General features: G+C 39.4%; 1 protein-coding gene across 4 annotated transcripts in view; it reads left to right on the forward strand.

Moving 5' to 3' along the window:
- TRIO (trio Rho guanine nucleotide exchange factor) overlaps positions 1-13,544 on the forward strand; it is a 254,994-nt gene that overhangs the window by 67,957 nt on the left and 173,493 nt on the right. For all 4 annotated transcript variants that reach the window (XM_074826110.1, XM_074826120.1, XM_074826140.1 and 1 more), the window contains exons 2-3: positions 4,007-4,081; positions 11,197-11,311. In XM_074826110.1, the coding sequence (XP_074682211.1) occupies positions 4,007-4,081; positions 11,197-11,311 (190 nt within the window). The remainder of the gene's footprint in view (positions 1-4,006; positions 4,082-11,196; positions 11,312-13,544) is intronic.

The raw sequence follows: 13,544 nt of genomic DNA on the forward strand, positions 1-13,544 counted from the left end.
GTTTGCATGTTTTAAAGATCTTTAGTTGTGTGGTGCAACATTTCAATAACTGCTTTGTGATAACAGACTGTTTTAGTAGAAGGCTGTATTGCTGTAACTCAAGGGATTGGGTAGTTCTGAAAGCTTTATGGTGGAGGGGGGTGCGGTGAAAATCTCTGAAATGGATTACTTAGTCATGTGTTACTTAATCTACTGAAATTGAATATTAATTAGCATAATTTGAGCTTCTTCCCTCTCGACTGGTAGTTAGGGAAGAGTGTCTGTGATGTATGAGACAACAGACGGGCATATACTACCTATTAAAATGCGAAACTGTAAAAGGAGTGTTCCTTCCATAGGTATTGAAAATACCAAGGGTGGTTTCCCTGTTGAAGACTAAAATTTCTTTAAAAGGCATTAGTGTAGGATTTATTATTAAACCCCACATTTTTAAAAGAAAAATGCCTTATTAGGTGACCTGGGTAGCGAAAGGAACAGCATACAGAGGTGCGGCGCGTGCCCACGCGTCGTGCCTTCAGGAGCCGCGCGTGCCGTGGGCGCGGCAGCGGGCTGTGTGCGGCGCGGGGCCGCCCGGGCCGGCGGGGGCTCTGCCGGCCGCACCGCTGCTCGCCCGGGCGCGGCGGGAGCGGGCCCGGGGCCGGGGCCGGGGCCGGGGCCGGGGCCGGGGAGGGAGGGAGGGAGGGATGACATCACCTCCGGGAACATGTGATGCGGCCGGCTGGCGCGGGGGTGCTGCGCTGCGCAGGGAGGGATGGGTGCAGATATTTATGGCATTTCATTTGAGTGCGGTATATGCCTTGTATTTTTTTCTTTTTTTTTTTTTTTCCCGAATTAAATCCTCATAATCGCAAGTGTTTTGTCGTGTAGAGGCTTTAAAGAAAGGAGGGAGAACCCACCCCAAGCCCTTAACACCTGCTTATATTGCTGCTGTTTTGGGGTTGTTTGTTGTTTGTTTGTTGGGTTTTTTTTTCTTTTATTGTTGCTCTGTTGGAGATAAAAATATGATACTTTCTTGCCGTAGTCACCCTCTTTGCTCCCCAGCATTCTTTCATCAATTGTAATCCCCACAGTCTTTTCAGTTAAGCTTTAATGCTGCAGAACTGGAATAAAAATAGGCTGTTTAGAGCAGCAGGAATATGATAATCCAAGGCAGTCAGCCTTAAGGATATGCAGATCCAGAACATGAGCCAAACACTAACGTATTTGCTAGGGTGTTTACCTTGAGCAGCCCCTTAATAGCCAAAGAAATGCTAGCTAAATGTTTCTTGCTTCTTACATGCCACAGGCAAAGTAAAATGTGCACATCGTCTGAGGTGAAGCAGTTTAAGGGCTTAGAAATCTGAGCAAGCAAGTTGCGGTAACATCAGTGTCTTGGGTAATTTTGAGCGAAGATAGACAGCAAAGTACAGCACTAGTTTCTGCATGCTTTTTAGGTGAGGAGAAAGTGTTTTCTGCCTCTAAATTTACTGTAAAGAAAAGGAATTGCCATGGTTGATATGAAAGCTGAGCATGCTAAATTGGCATTAAGCTTATGGTGGGTAGCTCAAAGCACATTAAAAAAAATTTAACTCTGAAAGTGTGCCTGTATGCTTTAGCAGTCAACTGAAGCCCAAATATTTCAAGGTGGAAAAAGGTATTTGCTGTCTTCTTAGATGAGTTATTTAAGCTCACAGTTTTTCTTAAAGTCTTGTTTAAAGATTTAGGCCATAACAAATGAAAACTTAGTAGGAACAAAACTGTAGACAGTTTCAGTTAAAGGCTGATAACCCATAGCAAGTACTCTAGAGGAAGGAATAATGCAAGAGGTTCTTTTGGGGCTGTTTTAGATTCCTGAGAGTCTAAGCAGAAATGTGAAAGAATAACTGTGTCCATCTGCTGTTCTGTTGGTCTGGAGTTGCTCTGTAATTGCAAAATACTGTCCATTGTGTAGAAACCCTCCATGCAGCAGGGTTACCCAAGGAACCAGTTTTCCTGGTCTGGTATTGAATTTCGGGTTTGTTTTTGGTTTATGGTGTTCATGGAAGAACAGGGAACTAGCCAATGGCTGGAAGAGGATTTGTTTAGTTTACTTTTGTTGGTAATCTGTGGGTGCTGAGGCAATGTCCTGGTTGAACACTTCAGTTACAGTGAACTGGAGGGACCCATTGCTGACAGACATTTGTCTAACTGCATTTTTAAAAAAATCCTCAGTCATGGATAGTCCATAGTCTTCCACAGGCAATCCCACGTGCTGCTTCACCCATGTGCAACTTCCTACCACCTAAAGTAAACCTCTCACTGTAATTCTAGCCAGCTTACTTTTGCTACAGCTAGACTTTGTGTTTTGATGACTGCTACCATGTCTCCCCTCAGTTCTTCAGACTAAACAGTGTCATTTGGTTTAGTCCTTCCCCACAGCTCATGACACGTAAACACCTGGCCATCTTTGTCCCTTGGGTGTCCTGTTTGGTGTGTCCAGGGTCAGTTTTGAAGGGTAGTGCCCCTAACTAGATGCTGTAGTGGCACAGAAGTCTCAGTATTGCTGACTGGAATAGAAAACCCCCAATGTAATTTACATATATAATGCCCTTCTTTACAAATCTTATGTTACTTGATGACACCAGTAATGATACCTTCAGGTTTTATCTCTGAAGTGCATAGCTGTTTTGTTGAAGCTCAGAGCCTGTAACCAAAGGATGTGAAACATTTGGATATTTTTGAGGAGGAAGAAAAATGATGGCCTCCCTGCTGGGCATCAATGACAGCTTCTGCAGCCATCTCTAGAGGGATTGTGGCCCTTTTGCACAGAGGAAGAATAATACATTTTAGAAAAAGACTGCCGCGTGTACACCAGAGCTTGCTCTTGTAAGATTTCCCTGAAACTATAAATAATTTAGAAGCTTATTTTGCCTTCTAAAGAACTAAAATTGTTGCTTTTAAGGAACACAACTGCTGTGTTGTAGCATGCTATTTGGGCTGTCTTACTTAACAGCGCTACTGGGCATCAACAGTGATAGAGAAGTAAGTGCTTCCCGCTTAATCCAGAAGAGGTACTTTCTTCAGAAATGAGATTTTTAAAAAAGCACGTGAATCCAAAGAGACTGGGAAGGATCATACAGACAGTTAGTTGAAGTGTGGGTACAAAACCACATGATTTTTGTAAGGTGAACAAGATTGACCCAAAAGAGACCAATTCTGTATTATACAGGTCAATATGGAATTATAAGGTCATAAATAAAATGCTTCCTAAATTTCCCTTATTACAGAAGGGAAAAGCTTAGAATCTGGCCACAGAAACCTAATGGAAGTAGAGAGGAAGGACAAGCTGGTGATGTGCTGCTTTGCAACATTGACTCACCTTGGTAATCACTCACCTTGGGGACCGTTTCAAAATCCATGGGTGTACAGAGTTAACATGACAAAATGCGCTCTCTGTTACAATATGATGCTTCTGTCAGGCAGCAGAAGAGACACAAGTGAGAGCTTTATCTCCCCATTCTGCTTACAAAAGTGACTTAAGGCAAGTTGCATGTAAATAGTGTTGGGTTTTTTGGTGGGTCTTTTTTTGTGGTGATTTTTGGAGGTTTGGGAATTTTGGGGTTTTTTTTTTGATTGGGTGGGGGTTTTTTAGAGTGGTAATAGTTTTAAAGGTACCTACGCTTATTAGCTTGATACTACTCCTCTCTGCTGGAACAAAAAGTCAAAGTGGGATCTGGAATGCCTAAAAGCAACAGGATCCAACTGATGGCTTTTATTTACTGATGAAAAAGGCTAATTCCAGTATCCTGTTTTCTGCTGAGGCTTGCTAATAGACCATGCTATTCTTGTTAAGTTAGTCAAAGTGATGACTTGTTCGTTAATGTATTTTAAAAGTTTAGTTTGTTTTTTTGCAACCCCTTCCTGTAAGGTTATCTTAATTCCTGAAATCATAACATTCAGACTGTACTCCAGAGGTACAGTGCATCCATTAAATGTAGAAGCTGAGCTTGTCTGAATTTCTGACTAATTATCTTGTCTCTCTTTCCAGGGTTTCGCAAAAATGATGAAATGAAGGCTATGGAAGTATTGCCAATTTTAAAGGAAAAAGTTGCATACCTTTCAGGTACAGTTATTTTCTTCTGTTGTGGAATGCATAATTGTGGTGTTAGTCACATGTAAAATGGTATTTAAAATACTTTAAATATCATTGCAAAAGTAATGGAAAGCTAGGGTAGTGCCTGTTCCAGTTGGATATCCCAAGCATAACATGAGCATTGTGAAAAGATCTGTAATAAAGAAGAAATGTGTTTTGTTAAATGTGGAACATACTGCTTGTTTTCATCCTGGTTGTGTCCTGTCCCCCCCGCATATCCAACAACATTATTTAGAACAATCTGTGGTACCTGCTGTACCGTAGTCATATTCCTTCTTTTATTTCTGGTTCTTCTGCTGCAGAGTTTTATGGAGATGGCTTTGTTGCTGGCACATCTGAAGCACTAGAGAAATATCTGTGTTGCAGAGGTGAAATTTCAGTGCATATCTTTTGAAGCACGCTTAATACCTTCATGGTGAAATGAGTTAGCATCTAATTTTAGCTGTCTCTAGCATATACCTTGAAGTTGATTGGTTACTTAATGAGGAATAGCAGAGGATTTAAAAGTGGGGGTTAGATTAGATGGATGAATATAATAATATATACTATAACTTGATAAGTAACTTAATGGAATGATGTCTGAGGTGCTTATTCTTGTGAACTGCATTTTGGTGTGACTTTTAAAAGTATTTACTTCCAAGTCTTTTGGAATTAAACAGCATCATTCTCTTTGCCATAATCTTAGTGTCAAATGATTTAGAGGACAGTCTCATATTTGAAAGGGGTATTTTTTTGGATAAATAATTTGTCAAGAACTCTAAAAATAAAGCTCTTATCTGTAAATATTAAAACATACAAAATGATCCCTGAAATTGCACTTTTTAGAGTTTTGCTGTGCATGGATGCTGATGCTTGCAAGTACAGTGTGTAGTTCACAGTACTTCATCCTGTTCACTCTGCTGAGTCAAGTAGAGGTGTAAAGCAAAAAAGATGGTTTTTTTAAAAGCTCCTGGCAACTGTAATGAATGATATAACAGACTGCCCATAGGAAATTTCCCTGGTAGTGTGGGAGCTGATTCTTCTGCTTATGAATTGTAGTGCTGATGAAGGATTGCTTAAAACCGTATTTTCAGAGGGAAGGAAGAGGAAAAAGGGGAGTTAAGCACAATATTTCAATCCCTCATTACTCTTTTTTGAACCTTGCTTTATGGCACTTAATGAAAATTCAGTCTGTTTCCATTCCAAAACCTGTGAAATTCCAGGTTGTCCAGAACTTGGACTTAGACCCCTTAGAAGACATCTGAAAGGTGATAGGGGTTCTCTGATGTTAGTTTGTAAGCATATGACATACTCGAAAAGCATTAATTCAGTGAAAGTGAAGCGTGCCAAATGAAAGCTGAAGATAAATTGAAGGGGAGATGATGGATTATGAACCAGAGCAGATGAGGTGCAGCCAGGAAGAAGTGGTTGCCAACTTGCCTGTGTGAAGGTAGCAGCTTCTGACAGAAGAATGGAGCAAACAGCTGTGGACAGCAAGGCTGGCCAAAACTGATCTGCCAGAATCCATAGTTCACATTTCCATTGCAAGTGGAGCTCAGATGAAATGAGATACATTAGTACAAGTGATTTAAAAAAAAAAAAAACAAACAAAAAAACAACCAAAAAAAACCCCCAAACCAGCAAACAACAAGGCACAACAAACGAAACAAATCCTAACAAAACTACCACTACCACTAGGGCTTAACCACTGTGGAATTAGAACTGTCAAGCTTTGCACTTGGGAACACAAAGGTAAGGATGACTGGTGGATTACTGATTTACAGAGGCTTTCAATGTACCTCATTTTTTTTTTTCTTCAAAAGTACAACTTTTGCTCAAGTACTTGGTTTTAATATTTGTAAGTACGGTAACTGGTTAAGGTCTGTAGAACTAGAACAAATTTATTGGGGATACCTCTACTAAAACTCTATCTAAAGATAACTCTCTTAACTCTACTGAAAACTCTAATAGTCCCATTAAGCCTAAGGTATCCACAAACATCACTGATTTTTGTGTTTGGTTTTCTCTCATTTATATTGGAGTTCTGGTAGAGTTGTTGCAACATGTTCATTGTTGATTGTCAAGTACCCTCTCAAGTAGAAATAAAGTATGACAATCAACAGTGCAAAGAGAGGGTTCTTTTTTATAGAGCAGGAAAGTTAAATAAAAAGGGACACAATCTGAAAAAAATTCATGGAGTGTTTGAGATACTCAGTTCACTTCCCCAGTCTTTTCTTTGCCCTTCTGTGCTGAGACCTTCCTTCTCCAAGTTAAATGAATAAGTATGGGCTGTATAGCAGTATATTCATCTTTGTATTCTTAGAATACAGAAGACACTGATCTTTCCACAATGCTGACTTTCTTAAGCACTTCTTGAGACCCACTTACTGTGAGATGGACATACAGGGGTGAGCTGTCTTGTGGAGAGACCTTGATAGGCAGGAAGAGTGGGCTAGCAAGAACAGTATGAAGTTTAACAGAGACAGGTGCAGAGTCCTCCACCTGGGTCAGAATAACCAAATAACCCAGTATAGGTGAGGGTCTGTGTGGCTGAGGAGCAGCCTTGCTGAAAGGGACCTGGGGGTCCTGGTCGACAACAAGCTGAACGTAAATCAGCACAGTGCTGCTGCAGCAACAAAGGCAAATCTGATCCTGGGCTGCATCTACAGAGACATTACTAGCAGAGATAGAGATGTGATCATCCCACTCTACTCAGTGCTTGTCAGGCTGCACCTGGAGTTCTGTGTCCATTTCTGGTCACCACAATTAAAGAAAAATGTAAGCAGACTGGAGAGGGTCCACAGGAGGGCCATGAAGATGATCAAAGGGCTGGAGAACCTGCCCTATGAAGAAAGACTGAAGGAGTTAGGTCTTTTCTCCCTGGAGAAGAGAAGGCTCAGGGGGGACCTCATCACAGTATTCCAGGACTTAAAGGGCAGCTACAAAGAGGATGGATGTTTTCTCTTCACAAGGAGCTACACTGAGAAGACAAGGGGCAGTGACTATTTTCACCATAGGTATCATCTCCTAAGCCATTCTTGAGATGATGCTTTGATCCAATCAGAAATCTTGGTGTTTTAATCAAGTTAAAAGTTCTTGGTAACAGATGTCTCCCACTGAGGTATCACTTTTACTCCAAGTGTACTATGTTGTGATTAAACTGTATTTATGAGAGTTTCCCTTTTCCTCTCCAACAGGTACCTCTTCAATCTGTGTTAGCCTGAGTTAGGCTCTGATTCTATATCGCTTTGTTTCAGTCTGTGCTTTTCATTTATTCCTTCCATTTGGTTTCAGGTGGATATATTTAACAGATCTACTCAACATAATTTGTTTTCCTTGGCACAGTCCGAGTACTTCATTGCATCAAAAAAACTGTATTTCAGTAGTTGCTTCTCCTCTGCCACAAATCACAGTTGATCTGATGTGATCCACTTTTGCTTCTTCCTCCATCATCACTACTCAGTTTAGTCACCTTTATTGAGCTCTTAATGATGTGTTTTTGTAAATGAAAAAGGGTTGATTTTTCATAATTTCGCGTATCTGAAGATGTATTTAAATGCAAGAGAATTCTTTCTCCTTTCCTCTGTTATATATAGCACCAGCCAGGATAGTGGAGGGGGTTTGTTTTGTTTTTAAAAGATTAATTTAGAACTAAATTTTGTACAACAAAGAATGTACAAATGAGGACTGTGGTGTGGCTAAGTCATTTGGACTTGTTAAAGTCTGTGTGTTCCTTGCATATCATAAAATATGTTAGTGTAGCTGTGATGCTTAAACTGTTGAAGAAAGGTAAAGTTAGTGATTGGATGACAGTTGGAGTGAGGAGGAGAGAGGAAGCCTCTGAGAATTCTGAAACAGATCTTGAAGCAGGTATTTTTTTGCTAGGGCAGGAGGCGAGGAAGTACAGAAGAACAAATACTTTGAAGTATTGTGAAGTATATCTTGCTGTATGTAGGTTGATGATTGCAAAGTCCCAAAGCTTACCAAGCTAGCCAGAATTCTGATATCTGTACATATTGATTCTGGAATAAATTCTGGATTAGAAATACTTGTCCTTCATGAAACCAGTCTGACAGACTGAACTGCTTTATCTTGTATTGGTCAAAATAACTTGATGTGTAGAATGCAAATGCTTCAGTGCAGCTTCCCTGTGAATCCTGTGTTGTTTTTCTAAAACTGCCAACAGAGTGGTTGTCAAACAACAAAAAAAAAAGGGGGAGAGAGGCAGGGGGAAGAGAAAAAGCTTCCTTGAACTGATTTTCACCTAACTGGGAAATAATTTGCTTGAGTATTGGGTGTCTCACCACCTGAAATAGAAAAGCCTCTTAGACATGTAACCATGGAGCCTTGGATGCAATGTTTTGGTTAAGTTTAAACTGAAGTCTGTTGAAGTACAGATACTCTTAGATCTCTACACATACTTACAAGAGGAGAGCATTGTCTTACGAGGTGCAATTACCTTGGTTTCATTGAGGAAACAGCACTTGATAACTTGCCCTGTTTTTCAAACATGCCATAAAAGCCCACTGTTTAGCTGTACCTCAGTACTTTGAAACTAGGTAAAAAGTAATTTCCTGAAAAAACTGCACCTACTCAGCCTGCTGGATTTTGGTGCTATTTGGAGACCATTGACAAGACTGCTGTTAGTGATGTGCACTAGACAGCAGTGATTCATGTTGGGTGACTCATGTGAGTTGATCAGCTCCTCATATGACACATCTTGGCATAAACAGAATATCTCAGTATTGTGGGGGTTTTATATAAAAGGAAAGGGGTAAAAATGGAAGTCTTCACCGATGGAAGTAGTAGCTTAATATGATTTTAAGCTGAGACAAATAGGAGGTTGGGTTGGATAGACAGGAAATTCCCACCTGATGCTTCATACATTGTTGCTTTTAACATTCCTGTTTGTGTATGACACAGGAGCATCAGGAACAAAGGAAATGAGAGTTAGTTATTGGAAAAGGCCTAAGAAAGCTTTTAGTATAGCTGAGGGAAAAAAAAAAAAGTCTTACGGACTTTTTTGCTTAATATTGACAATTCTGGTATGTGGTTTAAGACTGGATGAAATTCTTTTCACCAAAACTAAGGCTGCATTATTTTCTTTATTGCTCATCTAAACCTGAAATTTGTGCGACAGGTTTTGTCTCCAAGATACAAAATTTTCAGGATATGAATTATAAGAAATTTAAGCACCATACTTCAAAAAATGGGTTCTGTCTGTGGTGTATGTAGAGCTGGGAGCCAACTGAAGTGGCATCCAAAATGACATAAAGAATGTGGGTTTCTTTCCTCTGCCATGTTGGAAAATCACATGATACAGGAGTTGCTGTGTGGGAAAGGCCTGGAGGACTGATCTGAGGTAACTGCATTTAACAAGGCATTTGTTTAAAATGCTTAGAGAGTGTTAAAGACAGTTCAGCATATGCTATTCCCTGCTAGCTGCAGCTTTTTCAAGAAGAATTTCCACCCTGAGCAATCAAGTACTTCTTCTGGGGGCTTGGAATCAGTAGTGTTTACCAGTTGAAATGTAAGTTTTTAAGATCTGTAGCTGATGGCCTGTGGTGCACTGAGGAGAGCATTGATGGCTGCAGCAGACTTTCAGCTAAGTTTAGTAGCTTTGGAGCCCAGTGATCACTCTGGAGCTGAGCAGAGGCCTGGGCTGTCAGACTCTCAGTCTTGTCATTTATCCTTCCTCTCTCTTGTGGCTTCTGTCTTATTTTTATCCTGTCACTTACTATATAAAAGTCCTCAAAGCTCTCTGCTTGGCAAGTGGGTCAGGGGTGGTCAAGACCAGTTTTGCATGTCTCCGTTAGAATGAGACAACTCAGTTGTTTTGAATCTCATGTGCCACTTAAGAGGGTCATGGAAGATAAGAATATAAATTTCATTTTAAGTTTAGATTTCTGGCGTTGCAACTTGATGGAAGTTCAGAGCCGCTTTTGCCTCTTCTGAGTTTCATTTGGTGCCTCATGGGGAACATGTCCAGTGTATCCAGTCCCTGGAGACCTTGACAGCTAGGCTTAGTGTCTAGCAACCACACGCAGACTGTGTTGGGGAGGATAGTGATGAATTTTTGAGTGAGTGGTTTTATTCATTTGCTTTTGGCCTTCCTTTCGAAGGGATTTTTTAAAAACTTTGGTTAGTAACATGGATTTACAATGAGGAGCTGATTTACAATGAGAAATCATTTAGGACAGAGGATAGTGTTTTTCTGTGTTTCCATGGGACAGGAGAAAACAGTCCACACATCTGTGGTTGAGAATGTGTATTTGAAATTTAGCTTGTAAGAATGTGTCTGTGCTATTATACAAGTGTTGATAAAGACAGACAACTGACTTGAATTTAGTATTTAGTAATAGTAACATTTTGTTCTCACTAGCAAGGGATTGGATCTAAAATTGCATTTTAATATTCAACTACAGTAAGTCTATGCAATTTAACGAAAGAGATGAGTACACTTAAGTGGAACCACTCAAAGTCAGATTTTTTTGCCTTACATATTTAGTGGATTCAGATTTTCCTGCATTGCTAACAAAATTAAAACAATAAACTGGCAATTCAGGGTAAAAATATAAAATAAATGCTTAATAGTATCCATCTTGTCATCTAGTATATGCATTGGGTGTGAAATACTGTACACCTAAACTCAGTGCTAGTAATGAAGTTAATGTAGAGTATCCTCTAAATACCTGCCTACAAAGTAGCATAACTCTATATTTAAATTTAATCTGTACAATTTCTGATTCAAAAGTTAAATACATAACAAAGCACCATTGCTGTTGATGTCACGCTGCTAGTCAAACTTGAATGTGACTGTACTGTGTAAGTGTAATGCTATGGTTATTCTTTGTTTCATTTTTTTTGACAGATACTTCTTCCTTATAGGAATTGTGATAATATGCTGATTCATACTCCCAAAATTCAATTTTTAAGCTGGTCTCTAGATGACAGTATTGGTATTTAACTTGAAATCACTTATTTTTTTAAGGGGATATTCATGAAACAGTGTAGGACTTAAGTTTTTCAAAAGTATCCTGAAGACTAGTTTTGCAAACAAGAATGGTGTTATGTTGTGAGGCATTAACATGTTTAATTTTTTTCAGGTGGCAGAGATAAGCGTGGAGGTCCGATTCTAACGTTTCCAGCTCGTAGTAATCATGATAGAATACGGCAAGAAGACCTTAGAAGACTAATTTCATACCTAGCGTGTATTCCTAGGTAAGCGATGGTTACTTGTTAAGCTCTGAAGCTGTAAAACAAAATAAATGAACTATGTTGCAGTACACCCATAAGCTAGAAGTCTGAGTGGGTTAAAATGAGCAAATTCATACCAAGTGCTGTCAGTTACTTTTTTCAAACTGCTTTTCGAAAGAGACCTAAATAATTACTCTGCCTTGTAGAGGGAAGGCTGTTGGCAGAGTAGTTGGTATGCTTTAGCTGGAAGTAGTCTGTGTCCTGAAAATGGCACTGCCATGCCATATTTCTGTGACTGTGTGAAATGTTGCAGATACAACTTAAAGGCTGTCGGTACCTCAACAATTAGAAACATGCTGGTCATCATCCATAATATGCCTTGTGTGAAGTGAGGTCAGCACAACACTCCTAACTGTTATTTGTATTAGATAAGTTATAGTGTCCTGATACAGCACAGGAATGACCAGGAGAGAGAGATGTAAAATTGCTTGTACAGGTCTCAGATAAACCTGTGGAGAGATCTGTGAAAGTACTGATATCATTGTATTATCAACAACTTAAGCTATGAATTACAATGTGCTATTTAAATAAATTGGCACAAGTCGAATGCAGTGCTTGTGTGTGTGCGTGTGTGTGTATGTATACACACCCATATATGTATGTATATGAAGTTACCTACATATATTTAAAAAAAAGTTATGTATTATATACATGTAAAAAAGTTTGTTCGCACAGAGCTTTTTTCCTAGTAGTAACTGAACTGGGGACAAAAATGATCAAAAGACCCTGACTTTAGGTCCATCTTAGAATCTGCCAGCATCTGGTGCTGACTGGAGCAATGTTGATCATGCTTAAATATGTTTGCCTATGATCTCAAGGAGTAGTTGTCATTACAGTTGGAAAAAATCCCTTGGACAACATCCCTGAATGCAGTGTCTTCCATATTTCAGTAATGTGTTAATTTGTACACCATTGCCTTTGCACCCAATGTAATCGGATGTCAGTTTCAGATTGACAAATGTGCTTTTATAAAAATAACTTCAAGACATCTAGTTGACAGTGTGTATGGCCTTCCTTAAGAGCAATTGCTGGTAATCCAGTTATTCTAGTCTTTATTTCTCTTTGAAGTGTAGGAGTGTTTAGTACCTTTTTATTATTTTTTTATGAATTAATTGGGAGATTTGGGGGAGTTAGAGGAAGGAGGATGGTAAGAAGGCTTGAAATTTTTACTTCTGAAATAATTTGACTTCACATTTGAATGTTTGAGATGTATTCTAGCCTTCTAGAGCTTCAAGTTACTAGAGAAGTTAATAGATAACTATGCGTCAAAACATGCCTAAGAGTTTTCTAGACATAATCTGGCAAAATACAGCGGTCCTCTGGCAAAAGATGTATGTAAGTTTTGCATCAATAGATTTAAAATTAAAAGAAAGTTAGTGCAGGTTTTATAACTCTAAGCATGGCAAAGCTTTGAGAATAAAGGGAGCTTTATTAAAAGCAAGACTCATTTTCATACAAGTCATGTTTCAGGGACTGATCATGCAACTCTTGCTAATTAAGAAGTCCCACTTGGTACAAATAGCTCCGAATATTTGGTCTGTCTATTAGTTATTGCAGTATTGTTACTCTACATAGTGAAGATTCAGAGGTATCAGTTGTTTGGCGGCGGATCTAAACACTTAAGGTGATCCAAAATCTCACAATTTTACTAATGTAACAATTTATATAATTTAAAAATACTGCTGAACTTAAGTCATCAGTGCTGACTGGACCAGGTATTCATGTAGTTCAGGTTTACCTAACAGACGACCTTGGCTGACTAAAGCCTCCTAGAACAATTTTTGTGATCCTTGGCTAAGAGGGATTCATCTTTTGTCAGATGATGGGGCCATATGACAGGAGGATACATCTGCATTATATCACATAATGAGGGGTTGCTTTGTACACCCCAGTAGATGTATGCGTTATGTGAATTAGTGGCAAGCACTCCTCCCCATCCAGTGCTCAGTTTGTGTGGTAGGATAGGGATGGGCTGAGCAGCATTCATGTAATAGCATGCAGCCTTTCAATAATGGGTGTATCTTTAAAACAATAGTTGTTTTTGTCCTTTAAATCTGTGAGGCTGTTAAACATTTTCACCATGATCAGAAAGTTGTACGTTGTAGCCTACATGTATTCCAAGCTAGTCAATTTTAATGTATTTTCCTGCTACCATTGCCATTTTTGGCATTCCTATGGGCAGGTGGGGGACAGCCAG

Source organism: Strix aluco, chromosome 1 (genome assembly GCF_031877795.1).
Source record: "Strix aluco isolate bStrAlu1 chromosome 1, bStrAlu1.hap1, whole genome shotgun sequence".
Lineage (NCBI taxonomy): Eukaryota > Metazoa > Chordata > Aves > Strigiformes > Strigidae > Strix > Strix aluco.